Source organism: Elaeis guineensis, chromosome 8 (assembly GCF_000442705.2).
Source record: "Elaeis guineensis isolate ETL-2024a chromosome 8, EG11, whole genome shotgun sequence".
NCBI lineage: Eukaryota > Viridiplantae > Streptophyta > Magnoliopsida > Arecales > Arecaceae > Elaeis > Elaeis guineensis.
The window spans coordinates 11,742,236-11,765,344 of record NC_026000.2 but is presented as its reverse complement, the minus strand read 5'-3'; the positions used below and the strand labels follow the sequence as shown (position 1 = coordinate 11,765,344).

Below are 23,109 nucleotides of genomic sequence, written 5' to 3'. Positions count from 1 at the left end.
CGATGGACACGGTGTCTTTTTAACCTTTGGATTCATCTTCATCTTGAATTTATGTCAAGCATAACTTAGAAGTGCAAATAAATCATGCATAAAATATTTTCAACAGTTCTAATGGAACCTTAATCTTTACTATGCTTTTAAAATCTCAATATATCAATAATCTTGACGAGTCATCTTGGGCTGATATGGTTAGTGGAAACATTTGGAGAACTGAGATTTTTTGAGATCTTGGCCAGTATTTTGGTATATAGATATTGAAGTCTCGTGCAGGATAAATTTGAGATTAAAAATTATTCATGTTAACTTTTTGAGATTTATTAATTAAAAAAATCTATTTAAAGAAGTAAAAAAAAAGAATATCGATTGATATAAATAATCATATGGATTGATATTTTAGATTTTTATCGAATTATATTAGTTAAGATAATAAGCTGAAATTTTTATGTACCTTATCAAGATGTTTGATATTGATGCAAAATTGGCATGTGGGCCGAAATAACAACCTTGCTTCTCCCATGGTAACAAGGTCATGGGCCTTCGGACCTTGTTAAGCTCTAATGGTGCAAGCAAATCCTTGTTGGCGGTCGGGTGTGATTCATTGACCTAATTCGCTGTTTTCTGTCCGCTCTTTTGCAGCCAATCCCAACTAGTTGTCACGAGCCGCATCACTTTGGGTCGTGATGCTTTCCCACGTGACGGGACCATCGTCCTTCTGCTTCCTCCTCCTCGTCTCTATCGATCCACCTTTCTTCACACAAATCTACCGATAGATCACCCACCACACAGTTCTCAAAGCTCTCCTGACTCCATTCATTTGCCTCAACGTATCTCAAAGTGATCCCTGGATGATTCGACCGTGAAGGAAGAAAGTAAGTCCTCCCTTCATACGAAAGATACAACCCCGATTCCATGCGGCCATGCCTCTCCATCCACGTCTCCAAGTCGCCATCATCTGCACAAGATTCAGAAAAATTATTGATTAGGACGGTCCTACGGTACACCTCTTACACCATCTAATAATAAATCAATATATCATCTATTATTAAAAAAATATATTATTATTTAAATTTGATTAAAAATTTTAAATGAAAAAGAACTTCACTGTTGACTCTGATCAGAAAGCGAATAATTTTCAATATTTTATATAAAAAAAATTATTTTCTTAAACAATATACTGAATCATTGTTGGATTGTAATATATATATATGATAAAATTGTTCTCACTAATAATTTTTTTCAAAATTTGATTCTATTTATAGCGCACCGCATGATATAATATATCATACGTACTGTCTACCGCATAATCGATGACTATATGATTGTATGTGACATGCAGCACATAGTTTACTACTGTATGCGGATGCGATGGACGGTGCACAGCAGGGGGAACCGCGCTCAAATTGAAGAACCGCGGCACTCCTATCTGGTAGTGGGTGAGTGATGGAAAATGCAGACCGCCGGACCATTAGCCGAATGCTACGTCGATATCTTTGACGGATAAATAATGAAATGGCGAAGCTTAGCATTTTCCACAGCTCGCTCCCCGACGGTCAAACGAGTTTCAGCACGGCCACCCCACGGACGGCTAGGATGCTGGCACGTGCACCAAGAAACAAAAATTAGACAGCGACCGCATACGGCGAGGGGGAGGGATTGAGTACCTCTATACGGCGTAACGTAAACCAATCCAGGGCATCTTCGTCATCACCCACATGTCTCCAGCGCCTATAATTACGGCCCCATGCGCTCTCTCCCTAGCTGCTCGAAGAAGAGAGTAGGAAGAAGGATAAGAGAGAGAAAGAAGAGAGGGGATGGCATGAGACGCGCATGGCGTGGAACGATCACCGTTGAGGAGTTCGGTCGTGCCGCGCTGTGTGCGTCTGATGCCATCTCTCTCAAGTTGCAGCGTGCGTACGTCTCGGGAGAGCACTCCTGGAGTGGTGCATGGAGCCCCGGAGGCGTGGCCGATACCCGTAGGTAAAGCTTTTCTCACCAATATTAGTTAAATCGACTCCCGCGGTAGCACCTATGATGACGTGGTTACAAATCTGGGGAAAGGTACAAACCCAATGAATGAATGGAATTCTGTTCGGTTCCTCTATATATATATATATACTGCATGCCTGAACATTGTTTATGGGCTACGTAATTTTCTTTATATGAGGCAAGCTTTACATGAAAAGAGTATGGGCTCTACACGCCAAATGGTATTAAGATGTTCCATCCAGATGGATGTTATCGTTAATCTGTGAGCTGGTGGTTCTGTTCTTTGTCGATCTCCTTTGGGTATCTACTAGCCATAGTCACTAACTCTTGTGATCCCTTGCCTTCTCTGGTATGTCGACGGTTCTAGTCATAGTTGTAAACGATGTGTCGTTACTGTTTCGTTGGGGTTTCTTTTTGAAAGTCTAACAGTTTAATTGATTTTTAAAGAGTATATCTTTGTTAATTACCTCCTCCACTATGGGAAAAGGTTGTCTGTTGAGTAATTAAGCACATGATGATCCTGAGATCCACTTCAGATATATCATCCATCGGTATAGAGGGAAGTCTGGAATTAGTGATTTACATACCGGTGATTCTGCGAGATTTCTTCTGGGTGGTTCCAATGCTCGATGCGCTTCGAGTCGCGCCCGGCCGTCGCTTTCGCAGAACCGACCACGCTGCGTACCAGCGGACAGGATGGAATCAATCGGCAGAGCGGAGGGCAGATATGAGGCTCGCGTCGAGCTGTCCACGTCGGAATCCCGGAAAGGTTGCATCCTTCGCGCGAAATAAGGATTAATCATCCTTTGCGCGAATCCACCGTTGGATCATCCACCGGACAGTTCTCAAAGCGACCGGTGCGCGATCCAACGGTGGACTCGAGCAAAGGAAGACGGATCCTTCGTTCTTGAGAAAGATACGACCCCAATCCATTACGTCACTTATTACGGCATGGGGCGGGAAAGCGACGCAGGGCGAGCGTCACGGGCGTGACGTGCATCACGTGAAGGACCGCCGGGGACGGTTGGGTTTTCTGTCGGACATACGTTGTACGTTTTTTTCTGTATATAAACTGGACGGTATAATTAAAAGCTGCAATCTCTGACGGCACAATCGCGACGTCACGCGTGGTTCATATCCACCAACGGAAACAGACGAGGGCAAATGGAAATCTTACACGAAAAATGGTCACACAGCTGACAAGTGGCAACGCTACTTTTTCTCTCTCCAAACCTTTTATTTTTCTTCACCGGCTTACAGCCTGCACCTTATTGGATGTTAGCTGTATACGGCGCTGGTGTACAATATCTGTGTGTTACTTTGGGAGTTCTAATGCGTTGAATGATTCTCTGAATTCTTCACGGTTTCTAAGGTTCCTAATGATCTATATATATATATATATATATATATATATATATATATATATATATATATATGAGACTGATTTAAAATATTTTTCAAATGCGTTACAAAATAGTGATGTTGGAACTGCCGTGCTATTTTTTTTTTTCAAAAAAGACTTATTTTTACATTGGATTAATGTAGGAAACCACCGCTAAGTAAAATTGTATTTGTTTGTTGAATTTGTTACGAGGATGTTTGGCAAAGTTGCTGCAATCTCTTATGATTTGGCATCTCATCCCCAAGGGTTTGCTCTTTAGCATCTCGCTCATAAGGGCTTAATCTGGACCATGTGTGGGATTCAAATCCTAGTTTTGCTAAAATTTCTAAATAGTTTATTTTATCTTATAATTAAGGAAAATGCTTGAGAAATTGCTCAAAAAATAATTTAGTAAGGCATAAATCTGGCATAGAAAAAAATTTAAATGATGGGTAGGCAACTTTTCAATAGCTCTCAAAATGCTTTGGAAATATTTATACTAATAAGAAAGATGCATGCCAGCTATTTGAATCTTCCAAGTAAGATTTTTCTGTTGGACAATGTTAAACTAGCAAACTACACTCACAAATATTTTAAATTATAGAAGATTGTTGACCTAAGACTCTTGCTTAGAGGGGTTTATGATTTGATAATAAAGGAGGAAGTAATTCTTTCAACTTATCCAATTCGAACCTTTTTGAAAAATTTTAAAAAAATAAAAATAGGGTTCAGTCCTATTCTAACGCACTCTTAAATGATGGCACTATATGTTGGAGCTCGAAAATTTATTTAATTTTTTTTTAAAATATTAATTGGATGTTGTACAAATAAGTTATAATTTTTAAAAATTTATTATATAATTTGACCTTCCGATACAGTGGATGTTATTTCTGAACCCCCGATTATAGCATGAATGCCCTTAAACTGATGGCCTATTCCATCGCTAGGTCTCTCAAGCATGATTGCTTCCCTAGGCTCATTGCTTCCTTCGTAGTGAGGATTGGTCATTTCTCATCGGCTATGACTGAGCAAAGGAAATGCTGTTGTTGATTCTCTTTCCGTGTTTCACCTGCATGACCTTGGTGCTTTTTGGGCAGCCACCTACCTACTCTACATCCCTTACCTGAACGACATATGCAAACAGGACGTTCACCGGCTGAAGCCAATGAACATGTAATGATGACATTGGTTCTCTCACTCATTCGGCCAACCACAAATGTCTGCCTTGAGCAACAATCAATGCAAGGTTTCACAGAGTATGTAGAATCAGATGACCACAAGCAGAGCCGATCATGATATTTTTTAGATATGTGGTTAAATAAAAAAATATTTTTTTTATTAAAAATAATATATTTTAAATATTAATTATTATTAAAAAATTAATTTAAATACAATAAATTTTCTATAGATATATCTATCATTAAGCAATACGTAAAATCTATCATTAACTTATTTAATTATTTTTTGTTATAATATTGTAGAAAATCATCTTGCACCTCATTGAAACATCAATACAGAGCTTGGGGCCTGGGGCGGTCGCCTAGTTCGAGCTGCCCTAGGGCCGGCCCTGACCACAAACATATCAGACAAGAACATGAATGCTTGTTGGGCTGGTGCATTTTTTTCCTTCGAGAAACCATATAAATATGGTATTTATTGTAAACTATGAGCTATATAAAAACTGACTTGATTCGTGTTGGTGTTTTGGAGGGAATTGGAAAATCCAAAATTCCCTCCACCAACCAATTTCCAACTTTGAAATTGTTTAGCCTCATATTGGATTGAAGAAAATTGGAAGAGTGATTGATAATGAAAATCTTTTTTTTGGGTTTTATCCAAAATTTAAAAATTTCAGTTTATCAAAAACAAATTTAGGAGTTTCGGATTACACCACGGGTGTGCGGCTCGACCCGGCCCCTCTTGGTATGATCATAGTTTGGTGGCATCCATATTTTATTTATTTATTTATTTATTTTAATGAATATAATTATTTTTCTTATTTATTTAGAGATTAATATAATTAACGCTGCTTAACATTAATCGCTTGGTTAATATTTTTTGCCAGTTGGTAGAATAATCATTTGATTTAATTTTTTTTCCCCATTAGCCAATTAAATATTTTTATTTAATATTTTAACCATCAGATTAGACCAGACGGCTAGTTTTTGAACCTATAGATTAGATCCTTGGAAGGGGTTGGAACAAGTAAAAAATAAACTTGCTCTTTCTTCTCCTATACTCTTCTATTCTCTCCTAAATTTTCTTCTGCCAAGTTTTTTTTTGACCTATTTCTTTACCTTTTCATCATTTTTAACTACTAGTTGAAGTTTTATCATCTTCTCTACCATCATCGTTATATTTTAAAGTAGAGTTCTCAAGATTGATATAGCATAAAGATCGAAAATCACCTCCACACAAGTAATCTTCACAAATTTTCTATAAACTTTTAATTAACTTTAATATTAATTTAATAATAAATTTTAATTATTAATCCAATTGAATCGCAATCAGCTATCACCCGAAACAAATTTATATTATGTATTCCTAACAGTTCATTAATCAGGGTTATGTTAAAATTGAGATGAAAAGTACCATCCTAGCCATGGAAGCAATAAACATAAGTCGTCTCTTATGGATGCAAAATTAGAGCGCCCTATTGCTCTATATGAGTCATGCACTAAAAGGTAAAAGCCTCATCTCGTCCACTAATGAGAAGGGAGTTACTCGCAACAATCATGATTCATAGAAGTGGAAAAAGGTATCCTTATTCAACAGAAAGAAGATTCATCATTACAACCAATTAAAGGAGTTAGAAATTCCTACCAAATCAAAGAACTGCCGCATCATCCCAGCAACCGGCTCACAAAATCATTGGGTATGATTGTGCAACTGAATGTAAGAGTTGCAGAAAGAATAAAGCAGCCTGATAAGTTATTGCACTAGACTGAAGGGGTGGATCTTGCTGCATTATTAGTTCCAATACCAGATTAGTTGGGACAGTCATATCCGAATTTCAGACAGATCTTCATTCAGTGAATTAACTAAAATATGGAATTCTTTCAGATCCTATTCCATTGGCTTCGTATATATTTTATGATCATGCCACATGTAAGTTTCTGTTGCTCGGAGCCTGCTCAAATTTTACTGTTCTTGTTGCTCCTGATTTTGCTTTATGGAACCTGCAATCTTCTGCAAGAAATTGATCAAGAGAAACTTGAAGACCTTTCAACATCGCAGATGAATTCTTATCATTGCATCTAAGGAAAAATTATTCACAGTTCATTGAACAAAAGGATGAACATCAAAACAGAAGTCATATGCTGAAAACTAATTGTGCTTTCCTCACCCCTCCAAAAAAGAACGAATTCTACTTTTTTCTTTACGAAGTACGCCATTGCTCCGTAACATTTTTGGTCCTTTCCGTATTTAACTTGGCAGTTTGCATTTCTTCAAAATTCCGCTTTTTTATCAATCCGAATCAAGTTGAGTATTTTCCTTATGAACACTGCATAGGAGACAGTTATCCATCTAAACAGAATAGAGAAAGCAACAGAAGAAACAATGTTAGACCTTGGAGTCGCAAGCCTTATCTTGATATTTTTTATAATAAAAATGTCAGGTAGCATGACAGTTCATAAGGATGAATATAAAACAATGAACAATTTTATAAAAGAAGCTAAGCTTTTAACTTTCTTGCGTCCGTAGGCATGGTTCTTTTGATCCAAAAACATTAGGCTGGAAATTCTCAGCTCATTAATTTCTCCACAAACAAACCAAAAAAAAAAAAAGAAATGACAGCAACAACAGCAAACAAACAAACAAAAAGCCAAAAAAATGCAGCAGATAAGTTAGAAATATGAGTTTAAAATCAAGGGAAGAATCTCACCCTTTTCCTCACGTGAATATTCTGATTATCAAGCAACAGTGTAACACGTAGAAGGTCTTGACCTCATTAATAAAGTTTCCAAAACAAGCAAATCTTGTAACTCATGAAACAATTTCTTCATTAGTAGAGATTCTATAAAACTACATGTAGATATGGATTCAAAAGTATTTATCAGCTATAAATGCATGTAGGTCCAGCACTTGAAAAAATAATATGTAGCCAGCTCTAAATAATAAAAATTCTGCAGTTATCTGATGAATGATCATAATTAATAAAGAAATAGAGATGGACTGCTTAGAAAGGAGGGGAATCCCTCAACCAAACTCCACAATTATATCTAGGGAACTAGTCCTAGGTGCATCTCTTTTGGTAGTAATAAGATTTCTGCACAAGATGGCTGGTGCATATCTGTCCACACTTGGTGAGGGGAAGTTGTGTTGTGGTGTGTTGTATTGTGTGTGTGTGTCAGTGTGTGGAGGGGGGGGAGAGAGAGAGAGTGTGTGTGTGTGTGTGTATAATTTCAAAGAATTGGTCTGCAGGCTTGTTTTTTATTTATTTCAATTGCCTCACCTATAGGGCTGCAGATGGGTTGGGTTGGACCAGGGACAGGCATGCTTAACCCAACCTGACTCTCCCCCTTTCGCTAGCCTCAGCCAGAAGACTTCAGATGAATTCTGGTTGGGAGCAAGACAGGGCTAGATGCAGACAGGCAAAGGGATTTCATATTCAAGTCATGATTTTGGACCCATAACAAACCATTAGATAAATGGATTAGGTCCATGGAGAGGGTTTTAGACCCAGGTCATTCAGATTAGGTAAGGATCGAGCATGATTAGGACCTAACACAAAAAAATGTTCAGGTTGATGTAGGGACCCAGTCAGGTTGGTTTGCAGTAGAAGTTGTGAATCTAGCTATTCTTTTACAGCTATTTTTGATAATTAAATATAAAATCTCTAAAAAAATTAAAGAAAACTTTTAAAAAAAAAAACCCACTTAAACTTGAATTTTCATTCTAAAACTTCTAATTTCATCCAAGTAATTGGTCATTCTTAAATTTACAAATTATGATCTTTAACACACACATAAGGGAAGTTGTTAACCAGATAAAGGAAAAGGAAGAGCAACAATAAGAATTGGCAGTAACCATTACTCGGCAAATCCAAAGTTATCAAAATATCGAGTCCATCTAAAAGTTGTTTTCTAACATGACATAAAACATGGGATTGCAGAATAGAATACAAAACAACTTGCACCCAGCCATTCCATCCCCCCACACCACAACCCACCACCCAAAAAGTAAGGAGTTAAATTTCTTTGTTCTCCCACTTTGACCTTATCAACCACGAGAAATGTGATAAGGATAGGCTAGTTAGGTGTCCAAAGAGGTCCTTCATCACTTTCAAATTTCATAACATATTTATGTATTTGGGTTGATAGACTGATATGTCCGTTGTATAAGAAATAATCTAGAGAAGAAGACTACTTAATTATCAACAAATCTTGAATCACAAACATAGTTTCTTAGGATGCTCCAGCCTATATAATGGCACAATTTCTACTTAGAAGGATCATCCGACGCCTAGGATCACCATAAATAAGCACAAATATATCACAAATACTCTTCCAAAATGATAATTAGTGTAAGCCATTACTTTTAGCAAGAATACAACAGAGAAATAAAAAAGGTTAGAAATTTATAATTTGATGGGAATCCAACGAGTGCCAAGAAAAATATCTGGGTCTTCTTGCTATCTTTAGAAAGTCAAGGAAATGTGAGTTAAATATCATTAAGGAGAAGATATGGAAGAGACTTCAAGATTGGAAAGAAAAACTATTATCAAATGCAGGAAACAAGACACTAATCAAAGCTACCATACAAGCCATACCAACTTATACAATGAGTTGCTTCCTATTGCCAACAAAACAATGTTAGTAATTTTGGTGGTAGGCTCAAAAGAAAGAAGAGTATAAAATTCATTGGCTAAGATGGAACAAGTTCCGCAATTCTAAGAAGAAAGAGGCAGGCAGCTTTCATGATTTCAGGCTTTTAATAAAGCTCTCCTTGTACAGAAAGGATGGCAACTACTAATATATGAGGATTCATTCCATTAAAAGGTATACAAGCGTAAACATTTTTTTCCTCATTGCTCTTTTTTAGATGCACAAATTGGAAGAAAATCCTTCTTATGTAGGTTGAAGAATCGAAGGATGTGCTAAATACAGGGATAAGATGGCAAGCAGTATCAAATTTGTGAAGACAAATAGTTATCAAATCCTAGCATGTTCAAGGTAGTTTCTCCTGTCAAAATCTTACAAACAGAAGCTATGCTAAGTCAGATCCTTGATTCAGAGGAAAGAGTTGGAAGATGGACATTGTTGGATGTATCTTTTTACCACATGAAGCTAAAGCCATAAGTAAAATCCCTCTTAGTTGAAGACTGCCCCAAGATCATCAAGCATGGTACTACACAAAAGATGGTTAATGTCAGTTCACATTATTTATTATGTAGCTCGTTCATTACAGGAGTTACTGAATCCAAGCACAGCAAAAACATCAATTTTTGAAAAAGATGATAGTGAATTTGGAAGGCTTTATGAAACCTAAAAATTCCCTGAAAAGTCAAATATTTTCTTGGAAGGCAGCTAAAAATATACCTCCAGTAAGTGCAAACTTGACTAAAAAGAAGGTTGAAGTGGATAACAAATTTGTGAGATACGTGGAGACGAGGAAGAGCATGTCATGCATGTTTTGAAGATTTGTCATTTTTGCAAGGAAAGCATGGCTTCTATGCCCTCTGCTGTAGTGCTTCTATTCGGATTCTTTTCTTGGTTGGCTAAATGAAATTAAAAATCAACAAAAAGAAGACAAGGAATGATTGCTTGGGCAATATGAAAGCATAGAAATGAACTTGTTTCCAATGGGATTGACGAGGATAAAATGGTTATGGCATATATGGCATCAAACTTATTGGACAATTTTATTCAAAATGAAGGAAAGATGAGCAACGCAAAGAAGTATCAACTGAAAATGGTAACTCTTTCTAAAATTTGCTACAAGATTAATTTTGATGGTGCTATCTTTACTGAAACTGGTGATGCGGATTAGGGCGGTTGTCTGGAACCATAAAGGTGATCTGGTTGCAGTGATGACAAAGAAAATGGGAAACGTTAATTCAGCTGATCATATTGAAGCTTTGGCATCAAGGGAAAGTCTGCAATTTGGTCTTGATTTGGTTCTTAGCAATATGCGCAATGTGGTTTCAGAAGGAGAATCTTTAGCAACTATTCAAGATTTGCTATCACAAGGACTGAATTTGCTCTTTCATGGAATATATCATTAAGGATACAAAGCTCTTAGCTGCTGATTTCAGTAATTGCATCTTTTCATATGTGAGGAGATTTGGGAATATAGTCGCACATACTTGTAAGAAAAGCTCAACCCTGTATTGCTGAAATGGTGAGGATGGAAGATCTTCCAAAGCTTTTAGTTAATTTACTTCATGAAGATCCTCTCTCTCTCTCTCTCTCTCTCTCTCTCTCTCTCTAAAAGACTTCATGATTAAATTCAACACCAGGACTAAAAGCTCATTATAGACACAGCCACTGCACAAGTCAACACTATTTCCTACCACAGGACAATAGATGTATAAAGAGAAAAGCCCAAACCTTATGTATAACAAGACTTTCCACCAGTCCTGTCATATGACTTGGACACAACTTCTACTCGCATAACTAAAGAGTCCTCCATCGACTTAAAGATGAAAGTCTTAACAAATTGGCTACATGAAAAAAAATCATCAAACATGACAATTCTCACAGTATTTCCTCTCCAAAACACCAATCTTGAGGTTGCTGTGTCACAAACACAGCTTAGCTTTACTTCAGCCACTACTTAGCTTAAGTAGTCCCCATGGTAAAACACAAATTCTAATTTTCTTGAAAGTAGGACTCCGAAGGCAGATATTCTAATGAACTCAAACTTCTACTTGAGCTAGTGACCAACTTAATTTGAAAAACACAAAATGACTCTTAAAAATCCCCTCACTGTGTAGTCCGTGACGATAATTTCAATAAGCAAGCAACTTGCTACTCCTCAAGCAAGAATTCCTCATTAGGCCATCCCCTCTGGTGCATGTGTTGGACTCAAAGATGACTTCACCACACTGTTGGAGTTGATAATGACATTAACACAGCCAGCAATCTTTTTCCCATCCATTGATTTCAATATGAAGTACATGCAGAGGGTTTCATGCCTCTTAGCCCAAGATATCCATAATACACCTGAGCTGTCTTGAGTATCACAATCCCTTCTTCGTAGACATACATCGGGTTGCAGTTGATTTTTATTATTGCAAAAAGAGTCTGAGAAATATCAAAAATCTTGATGGCATCTTATCCCATGGATCCATGACAAGGATTGTAGCAGAACTAGAAGGCCAGTCATGTGATGTGAAAGAAGCTTTGCAACTGTATGTCTCGAAATATGGACACACATGAGAAACAAACTTGTTTCAAATAATAGATCGCAGATGTATATTTACTGATTGTTGGATTGGTAATTTTAGGATTCCAAGATGCAGTTAAATTGCTCTGATGGAACACCTAACATCAATATATGTCAAAAAAGAATGTGATCAAGTCTCTTAATATAAATGACTTTTGTGCTTGAAAACTTGGATATCTTAGGGATGGATACTTGGAAAAAATGTCTAAGAACTATACATATTATAAAAACAGAGTCAAAAAACAAATTAGTCATGCCTAGTAGAGTCACAGATAAAGCTGTCTAAAAGAAGAACATGACCGAACACTTATCATCATACGTGCTCTGCAAAATTTACAAAATAAGTTGGACTAGTGGAACAACAAAGAGGATTACGATGTAACGAGTGAAGACAATCCAAGCTTCTCTGAGTTCTCTCAGTTCTCTGCCCCCCTCTAGAGGAAATCCTGGCTCCACCATTGACCATAATCCTCAAGACAAATTCCCCATGCAGCCTACTACATGCTAATTTTATCACCTTTTATTTTTTTAAAAAAAATCTGATCCAAGGAAAGTACCAGTGCAAATATGATGTAACTAACCAAACTCCAAATATTTTTAATCTGATTGATGAAAACACATCAAACATCAACATCAAACAGTTGAATAAAACTCACGATCAATTTGTAAATACCCCAAGTAAAAGGACAAAGATGAGGGGGTTAAACCGACCTTGGTATCATGGGGATTCTTCAGCTCGCTCAGAGCCGGATTGAGCCGATATTCCTCCAGCACCCAATCGGTCTTCTCCTCGCTCGGTGCTTTTCCTCTATAGAAGACCATCTCCCTCATAAACCCCATGGTCTCCGTTTCCTCTCGATCCATGATAACTTTCTCTGCGCCCTGGACCTTCCAATACCCAGCAGGAGTTGTACGTACACCATCACCTCCTCCTTCCTCATCCCCCAGCTTCCCAAAAACGAAGAAGTATCCCCAACCCTTCGGTTCTTCGTCTCTATCAACTGGAAAACAAACAAAATCCGCAGTCGAGCAGATCGAAAGAGAAAGAAAAAAAAAAAAAGGCCGAACGAAGATGGATTGAAGCTTACGTGGGAGCTGTTCGGGGTCGTAACGAAAGATGTCCAATTCGTGGATCAGGTGCGGCGTGAGAGGACGGCCAAGCACTCTTGGCAAGAGGAAGAACTCGATGACCTCCTCGTCGGTCGGGCGGAAGTGATATCCGACCGGAAGCTGGAAGGCTCCGAAAGAGGAATGGGAGTCATCCATGCTCGATTGCTTGGACGATGGGGGCAGAAATGAGGGCTGTTAACAACAGCCACGCCATATTTATCGACCATTACCAACACCCCACCCGCTCCCGCTCCCGCTCCCGCTTCCGCTCTGGCGCCGGCTCTTTCTCCTTTATTTCCATCTATAATAGTTTTGGATTTTCACTCGTGTTGGTATTATTGCCGTTGCTTCATTTGGCAGCGGAGAGTCGTACTCTTAACCGCCGTTTGATATTTTGTTTCGCATACGATTTAATGCGCACCAAGGCAGCTGCTATTCAATGTCTTGTAGTTGTACAGAACTCTCCAAGTCCATCCGTGCTACGCTGAAAATTTTGTTAAGACGGGAAAAAAAAAAAAAAGCTACACCCAAAAATATATTATTGCGCTGGAGCTGAATTCTGAATTCAAATCCGCATACGGGCAACCGCAAATCCAAAATCCTTCTAGAACTCTCTGACCCGCCCCGCTTGTGCTTTGCCTCGTAGCAGTAACTGAATATTGCTGGAGTTTTGAAATTTGAAAAGATTCAAATTTTGAATATAAAATCAATCTCATCCACCAAATTTTACTTGGTTCGAAAGTTTTAAAACATTTTTATTTTTTTTAGCCCCATATCAAACAAATATGTGAGAAGCAAGTTCTTTTACTTAAAAAAAAATTGGGCCGAGCGCCGCTTGAGACGACCGTGCTGGGTTGGGCCGGACCGGGCCAGGCCGTGGAACACGCGACGATGTGAAAAGAACATACCACCCTCACAAACAACCTTGATTGAATACGATGCATATGAAGAGTGCATATATAGGTTACAATACCAAAATATCATATAGATCACTGGAAGATATTTCAAGTGAACACATGTCCCCATTGATTTTGACTAATCCTTATCATTTGATACCATCCTTACCCACCCATCAGAGGTCAAAATCTGTGAATTTGCACAGCCTTACTACAATAATTGACAATAACATGAAGAGAAGACTGAGCTATACATGTCTCTTGTAACTCACTGTCTACTTTTCTAATGAAGATGACAGCAATCTATCAGAATGATCATCACTTCCCATCATTCATAGGGGTTTCTGCAGTTCCTCGAGAGTTCCGGGATATCATATCCCAACATGTCATCCACAACCTGTGTCAGTTTGGGCTTCAGCTTCTCAAACTTGTGGACGTCATGACCACTCAATACCTCCTTGAAGGGTTCGAAATTAGAGAAATCCCCAGCTGGTAGATAAAATTCCCTTTGAACCCGTTTCAACAGATTTCAGGAAATACAGAGTCCCACTTTCTACAGGGAATTGCAACTCGAAAGTTCAGTTAAGATGCATAAAATAATATGCTTAAGACATGCATAAATTTCTTGACAAGCGTGCAGTATTTAATTGAGTGCCCAAAATGACTTAGTGTAAGAATTACCACAAAATTTCACCAATATATGCATTGAGAGAGCCAGGAGGCTTATTTGCAAGAGTGATAATGTCAAGCTAACTAAATGGGCAGAAATTAAAAGATCCGAACCATAATTGTCTGTTATCTCCATAATATTAGTGGGACTATGCAAATGATGCTGATCAGCATGTGATGCAGCAATTCTAATTTCAATACATAATAGAAAAAAAAAAAATTTGCAGCATTTTTTGCATACCAAACATCCAATATAAAAACAAGTAGGAGATAATTCTTATGCCAGCAAAAGAACGAAAAAGGCACCGCCATTGGGCTACCACTTCTCCAAACAAAAACAGTGCTCATAACAATGTGAAACAACATCATAACTTCATCTATCTGTCTGTCTGTCTGTCTACCTATCTAAAATATATACACATATATTCTACATTAACCAGCCAGACTATCTCAGCCAATTGTCACTCCTCTCCTGTTTAAAGAGTTCGCGAGTTCAAGTCAATATGGTGGCACGCTCACCATGTTTCTGAAAAATGAAAGAACTGATTGTATTGGTCAATTCCTGTACATTTGTCCCGCCGACATGCTAAGTGGAAGAAAATACTAACCGCAAGTACCACTTTAGTGTGGCAGTATATTTGAATGTATATTTAAATTGACTTGCAACACATAAAATTGTAAAATAGATTCAACAGCCTCCGCATGGATAAGTTGGTTCCATGAGTATTTGACAATATTTCACCTGCTTCATCACCTTAAAGCCTTGAAGGACACAGCTAACATGCACTGGGGGAAAAACTGAACTTTCTTTGAAAAATTGCTCGTTTAATCGCTCAAAGATGCATAAGTCCATGCTTGCACATACACAAACATGCACAAAGACATACACATTTTTATGAATATATGCAGGTATGATATCAGGATGTATGCATGTATCTATAATAAAAAGATAAAGATCACAAGACTGTTTATTACCTTTGCAAACTCATCCTATGAATCTTAGCTGCTCTTGCATGCTTAACAAATTCATTGATCTAAATTGAACAAAACAGGATTTATCAAATCATTTTATGGACCACTTTTTAAAAAGACAAAAAAAAATCAATGATAAACAGAAAACTTACACAGTGATCACAAGCCTTCTTGGGAAATTTTTCAAATTGGAAAGGAGGTTAACTTGTTCCCTTTCAAAAAGTTCCTTTCCAATTGGACCAACAGCTGCCTCCTTTATTGGTTTGTCATTTAATGAACTGTAACTTCTCATTAGAAATCATTTGGCATGGTAATTTATAAGTCAATGAACTATAGAAATTCACTGATACTGCAAAACAACCTGCAGTTTTAGACATATTTTAATCAGATACAAACATATACTTGAATTGATGCATGAAAATATTCTATGAATATAAATTCGCTGGAAGCATCTCCTAAATGAACAATAATCAAGTCATTAAACAAGTAAAATTTCATTTTCTCAACAGGTATGAGAAAGGAACAAGTTTCTGCAAGACAATGAACTGCCTGAGGCATAGTAAAGATACAACCATATCGATAAGCATACCCAACATGCATATGCATAACTTTAGGAGTGTTCAAAACTTTCCCAAGCGACGACATTAATGTGCCATAAACTCTCGTTAGCTGCAATACGATAGCAAAGGGCATGTGGTTAAATGTTCAACAAGATAAAATAATGTAATAGTGAAAAGATGAGAACAAAGAGGAAATAGAATGCTAGAATTACTAAATGCTGAACAACAGATAAGAGAACACAATAGACAAAATGCTTCACCTTCTGGGGGTCACCTTGGTCTGCCTTATTCAGAATTACTCATATTTTTTCATCATGGCCTCACAAGGAACCAATTACACACTTTAACTCATCACTGATATCCAGTTTATGAGGATCAAGCAGAAGAAGAATAAGATCACTAACACCAATAAAATCATAGCTATATTGGGTTCGTTCTTTTTCTCCAGAAAGAACCCCAGGGGTATCAACAAATGTGATGTGTTCCAACAGGTTCAGAAATACAGAGCAAAGTAAGCATCTAAAGTTCTAAACTATAGCAATTTTCCATTCAAAACCAAGATAAGTCATACTGGATGGGGCATCGCTCAAACTCTGATAAAAATGCAGCTCCGAATGTCATCAAACCACCGAATGGGTTCGATCATAGATTATTTCACACTTTCCTAGCCTCTTTTTGGTTTTTTTTAAGTTCCCTCTCATTTTCTTGAATAACCCTTGTCTCTACCTGATTAACTTTCCAACATAATGCCGAAGTATGTAGCTCTTACCATTATGAAGCACAAGTGGTCAAGATCTCTCTACATCATAGTTTTCTGAATCGATACCAGATGCTGCTCTGGTCGCCGGCCGGTACGGTACGGTACTGTACTAATACACGGTATGGCAGGCGTACCGATCAAACCGTCACGCCATTTTTTTTATTATCTTGTTAAGGAGTATTTAATATTTTTTTTATTTTTCGAGAAATTTTGATTAATAAAACTATTCTTTGATCCCAAATTGTGTTTTTAGAAAAAATGAATATCCAAAAAAAATGCCACCTTTTTACGAAGTAACAAATAATTCAAAGGAGAGGCCAGATGTTTGGATTGACAGCTCTGACAAGTTGGCTTGTAAGACCCTCATTCATAATCTGATGTTACCGTTCTTTTTCAAATTTTATTTTTTTAAATAATTTTTTATTTCAAAAATATATTTTTAATTCTAAAAATTATATACTTAACGAAAATTAATAATTTTAATGTCATTGTGTAGATCTTCCATAGTTCTACAACATATATTAAAATCAAACAAAAAAAATAAAATTTTGACATAATTTCTCATTATTTTTTATTTTTCACGAATTTTAAAAAAAAAAAAGAGAGAAGGTGAAGAACGGGAGCTAGGATCAAATACATCTAATCAAGCTTAATCGTGCATTTTCTGGCTGTTTTTGCAATGAAAAAAAAAAACAAAAAATGCCTCTGCTGCGTCGAAATAATAGAGAGAGTCTTTCGTCGAATAACAGAGAAAAAACCTTTCAGCTTCCTCTCAGGCCTTTCCCCCTCTTAAAACAACCGAACCGGTAGGTTCGGTCCAAAACAGGGCCGAACCGCCCGATTCGGTCCCCATACCGCCCGATTCGGGTCCAAACCGGGTGGTTCAATAAATTTTTTTTATTTTTTTCTGTGCCAGTTTTCATGGCCGAACCAGGTCATTTGGCCACTGGTTCAGTTCAGAACGCCCTGAACTGGGCGGTTCGGGACGATTCCGAAAACCATGCTCTATATTGTTCTTGCCTCCAAACAAGTTCCCTTGTACTTTTTATTTGCTGTCCTTTTAGCCATTTTTCTTTTTCTTGCTTCACTACTCACCTCCAATTTTCATTTGCATTCATCTTCTTGGCATTGTTTGCTTCAAAGGTACCACCTTTTCTCCACCAATTTCTCATGCTACTAATTGCACCAATGTTTGATTGTCCTATTACAAATAACATAAGATTAATTGCTTCCAACTATGTCAATCAGCCTCCATCTATGGTAATGTACCTTACAGGTCAAGATAGACATTGCCTGACAGACCATACACCGTCCAATAAAGTGGCCATGGTACAAGAGTTTTTGCACTAGTTGTTCATCCATGAATTTCTCTATATTAACAAGGTTTTGAAAGGGCCAATTTGATATGCATGAGAGGAAGTAGTTCTAAGGCCGTAACATAAATTATGACATAGCTAAAAGGAGACAAAAAACTTTTTCAACCATTATGTATCTACTCTAAATATAAATTTCAATAATATTTGATTTTGGAGGATCATCAGATTCAATGTAAACCATTTTGGCTACCATGGAGAGAACTGGATATGATCAAGAAGCGAGATCCACCATATCATAAAGCTAAATCTCAAACTTCTAGAGGCCATAACCAAAGAAAAAAAAAAAGATTACTTTTTGAGATCTACGATGTGGCGCCATGGTGCACCAAGTGATCATAGTCAAAGCAAAATTTTCCTTTCCGGATCTTATGTTGATTACAAAAATATTTGCAAGATAACCAGAGAGATCCATAAGTAAGGTGGAAGAAATCCCATGTTATGTAAGTGCTTGCCATTAATATTTAGAGATATGAGACAACAATAACGCCTAAATTATATGTTGGGCAACAAAAACTACAAGGATAGATGAGAAGTGCTTCTCGTTGACAAAAATGCTAAGATAACTACATACAAAACCAAAATAATAAAATTTAAAATGAGCGCTGTTGGTGCAGAATTTCATCGATGCCGGAGAAGCTGGAGTCGAGGGGATCGCGGCCGCCGCCGGGACCTGCAAGGGAAGTCTAAACCGGAGCTGGAGGTGCTCCAGCAAGACCCTCCGATGCTCAAGTCAGTACTCTGTCTCAACAGAAATGGAGCACTCGAATGGGATTTTAGCAGAATTTCAAAATAGAGTTTTGAGCTTAGAGGAGAACGTATCTGGAGGGTCTCTTTTATAAACGGGAGAGCATAACCAATTGACAGCGACGCCCGTAACTGTCTGGTAGTGGGCCGGTCAGGGCCACGTGGAGTTTGTTACGGAAAATGGAGTAGTGGGGCCACGTGGAGTCTGTTACAGCGAGTGGAGTCCGCTGTCGCGACTTGCCGGAGAGTGGCGGGGCCACGTAGAGTCTGTTACAGAGAGTGGAGTGGAATAGCTCTCTGTCTCAGCAATCTAAGTGAAGCTCGGATGTTTCTGAGGTTGCTGATGGATTAACTATTGTTGGGTGCCTTAGGCGTTGATGCTGCAGGCGAAAGTCATCTGCTGTAAAAGCTCGAACAAGAACTGTCCGTTAGAGAAGTCCGGCAGGAGTCCGATGGCTAGAGAAGTCCGTCTGAAATTTGTCTGATGTAGAAGCTTGTCTGAGGGCTGTCCACTGGAGAAGTCCGGTTGTAGAAGGAATCCGGCAGAAGGTCGACTTGATAGCGGAATTCGAAAGGCGTTGTGAAAGTTCGTCCACTGGAGGAGTCTGGAGGACACTGTGGAAGTCCGGTTGGAGCTGTTGAAGGTGGATGGCTTGGAGAGGTACGGAAGACACCAGAGATAGTCAGTCAAATTCTGTTGTAGAAGTTCGGACGGAGTTCGGTTCTTATAGGAGTCCGGAAGGATGCCGCTTACTGTAGAAGCTCGGATGGAGACCGGTTGCCGTGGAAGCCCGGATGGAGACCGCTTTCTGTAGAAGCTCGAATAAAGTCTGCTTGCAATAGAAGTTCGGAGTAGACCGCTTACTGTAGAAGCTCGGATGAAGTTTGCTTGCCATAGAAGCTCGGAGTAGAAATCCGGTTGCTGGAGCCCATCCATTGTAGAAGTTCGTCTGGAATCCATCCGCTGCAGAAGTTCGGACGGAGTCCGGTTCTCGTAGGAGCTCATATGAAATTCGGAAGGCGATCGACCATTGTAGAAACTTGGATGGAGTCCGGTTACTATAGTAGTCCTACTGCTGGAGAAGCTCGGACATTGACGAAGTCCGGAAGAAGCTCGGAGTATAGTCGATCGCTGTAGAAAATCGGCTGATAGTGAAGTCCAGAGAGCATTTAGAGCAGTCCGATAGATAAATGAAGGAGCTCATTATTGGAGAAGTCCGGATGGCACGATAGGAGTTCGTCCGTTGGAGGAATCTGAAGGACACTGTGGAAGGTCGACTGCTGGGGGAGTCCGGATGGTACTATGGAAGCTCGGACGGCCGGAGAAGTTTAGAAAGACGTCGCACAAGGTCGGAAGCTGGAAGAGTCCTGAAAAGGTCGGCCTCTTACAAACTTTGGCTAGGGTTATTTTATACCCAACATGCGCATTAGAGAAAGCGTAGGAATTTGAACCAATAGACCATAATCTGGTGAAGAACCGACCAAGATCATGTATATGTGATGGACATATGACAATGCCATGGCATGGAATTTGGCTTGAGTATGTTTCAAAAAGCTGCAAGAGGGATAGGAAGAATCTATCCATGATACAAAATGAAGGGCGAGTACTCAAAAATTTGGCACTTGTTAACCCGGGTGAATTTCTTAAACATGTTTATGGATGCCTTCCTCCTGATTACTTTGTTCTTTTTTTCAAACTTGCAAAGATGAAATACCACATCTTACAGCCATACATTTTTTACCATTCCATTATATTTCTCTATGTATTATGAAATCGACTTCAGATGCTTGATGCTACTCATAACCATATTATCTTCAGCTAATAAAGAGAAGAGCACAGTGCAGCCCTAAATTTTGGACACTTCAACTCCTAAAGGAAGCAAGAGATTGCATCATACTCCAACAATATCAAAAACCTCCAGAAATTGCCCATAAGATAAGAACTACCTAGATAACTCCATAAAAACTTTAAAACAAGGGAGGAAGAGGGGAGCAAGAAGAAGCAACGGGTTTAATGGGATTTTTTTTTTTTAAATTATTAAAAAAAAAACAGAAAGATATCATTGTTTTGAAGATCAAAAACAAATTAGGAGCGGAGAAAAGTAGTTGAAATCAACAACAATGGCAAGAAGAACAACGGAACACTATATATGAAGAAACAAAGTTACAAAGATGACAACAGGGGGATCTAACTAAAAAGAAAAGAAGTAACCCGTTTAAGTTCGGGGCGAGATGGCTTAGACATGGCGAAGAACTTGATGGCATCGTTTCCCGTGATGCGCCCATCTCCATCTATTCGAAATGGTGGTAGAAAAATCCTCAAAAGCCAGAGAAGATCAAGAACGAACGGATGGGCAGGCAGAGGAGCACACCTGAATCGACCAAGAAGAACCACTCCTGCTAAATCTTCTCATGCTCTCTCGAACAGGTGCTGATCGCCTGTGGCGCCATCAATGCCCACGTGCTCCTGGTCCTCCTCCCCTTCCTAGCGGCCCCCCTCCCTCCCTCCCTCACCGCCATCAACCCTGCCCCTGCCTCCACCGCCATCGCAACTCCTCGACGATGATGTAGAGGCCCTTCCATCCTTGGCAATGTCTTCACAGACCTTCTTGGGAGAAAGACCTAAGAGATTGATCTTAGGGGCGACGGAGCTCGCCACGCCCGCCGGTGACGTGGGCGTACATGTCGACAACCTAAGAAAGGCGATGGAGAAAATGGAAAAGAGAAAATCCAAAAAAAAATAAAAATATATAATAGAAAAGATTCACCAAAATCCCCGCAATCGGGAGAAATTTTCACCGTCATCTGCACTTGCCATCACCGGAGGCGCTGCTGCGGTACATGGATGCTACCGAAACGGCGCCGGCGACGATAGACGGCGAGTGATATGTAGTGGCAGTGAACTCTCTCTTTCTTTCTCCCGTTCGCGAACCCAACCGAGGGCTTCGATTTATTGGCGCGTGGCAACTCTTCGCTCCGCGAATTCACGCGTAGAGAACGCATGGTGGGAGTGCTTTACCGAATTAATTTTTAAAAAAAAAATATTTATAAAAATAATTTAATTTTTAATTTATTTATCATGTTGATGTAAAAAAGATAAAATATCATTTTGAATGGCATTTTATCATCGCCACATCACCCATCTTTTTCTCCCATTTTTCACATAGACGATGCGAAAACAAAAATTAAAATCATCAAATCAAATGGTATTTTTTAAAACGCCATTCCAAATGGTATTTTTAAAAATACCATATTATTTGACGATTTCAATTTTTTTCCTAAAAAAATGATAAAAAATAAAAAAAAATAAAAATTATACCAGTGCGTCCCATCAATGCTAGTTACAGGACGGCAGTGCGTCAAATCCTGGATAGATGGTTTGAAAGTCTAAAAAATATAATTTAAAACTCGGACATTGGAATTCACAGTTTAAAAAAAATTCCATGAAACAATTGTATCAGGATTTGCATGTTGAAGTACAGCCATATAATAGGGTAATTTAGCATAAGACGGCTCCCATTCTCCATAAATATCAATTAATACCTTCTGCTTTTCACACCATGCTTTCCTGTATGACACTGTATATTGAAATTGATCATTAATGGTTGTCACAATAGCTTCAACTTTAACATCGAGATCTTTCTCAACAATATGTCAGACTAGTGTGCCAATCATCCTTCCACTGATATATTTGTGGTCTCGACTCAATCCCGTAAATAAACAAGTATGAGAACCCTCATATTTTATGATTTGAAAATATCCATATTTTTTCAACAATGCAGCACGAAGCCTCCATTTACAATTTTGAACATTATCTGATGATGCGCATCGTACGGACCATAATTTTGAATGCGACTGAACTACATTATATGTCCGATGCTTCATAATGTGATAAAGATCAACAGCTCTCCTTATATAATCTTTACTCTCAAACATTAGACCTTTAGAAAATTCAGTCATCGAGGAGTCCCAAAACTGATAGTCAGAGTTCAATCTTCGACCAGCACTAACACAACCACCATCATCTAAATTTATATCATTAAAATATTATAGAGATTCGTGCAAATGAGATTGAGGTTCTCCCACATTAATATTAGCCTGAACATCTTCATCATCATTCTCATCTTCACCATCATCATCATTACTGCTACTGTCCTCATCCATCAAATAGTCTTCATCTCCGCTTTCATCTGACTCAAAGCCTAGATTATCAGAATTTATTCCACCGACTACCCAATCATCGTTTCCTATATGAGTATCGTTT

General features: G+C 38.4%; 1 protein-coding gene and 1 long non-coding RNA gene across 12 annotated transcripts; one reads left to right on the top strand and one right to left on the bottom strand.

Moving 5' to 3' along the window:
- Positions 1–1,381: 1,381 nt before the first annotated feature.
- Positions 1,382–3,340, top strand: LOC114914426 (uncharacterized). Its single transcript, XR_003801602.2, has 2 exons — positions 1,382–1,977; positions 2,523–3,340. It is a non-coding gene; the product is annotated as an uncharacterized lncRNA (long non-coding RNA).
- A 3,258-nt stretch (positions 3,341–6,598) lies between these two features.
- On the bottom strand, positions 6,599–21,814 carry LOC109506140 (NAC domain-containing protein 83-like). Of its 11 annotated transcripts, none has more exons than XR_012143493.1 (9): positions 21,645–21,814; positions 21,218–21,538; positions 16,226–21,137; positions 15,995–16,074; positions 15,558–15,766; positions 15,409–15,467; positions 12,847–14,317; positions 12,470–12,759; positions 6,599–6,895 (listed from the first exon to the last, which is right to left on the bottom strand). XR_012143493.1 is itself a non-coding variant. In XM_073262276.1 (3 exons), the coding sequence occupies exons 1-3, from the start codon at positions 13,022–13,024 to the stop codon at positions 6,864–6,866; spliced, it is 477 nt and encodes a 158-aa protein (XP_073118377.1). In that variant the 5' UTR covers positions 13,025–13,285; the 3' UTR covers positions 6,599–6,863. The 11 variants fall into 11 exon arrangements, 2 of the variants coding, with proteins under 2 accessions (XP_073118377.1, XP_019707826.1); XR_012143492.1 differs by having other exon boundaries at positions 15,995–20,213; positions 21,058–21,137; XR_012143489.1 differs by having other exon boundaries at positions 15,995–21,137; positions 21,218–21,814.
- Between the last annotated feature and the right edge of the window lie 1,295 nt (positions 21,815–23,109).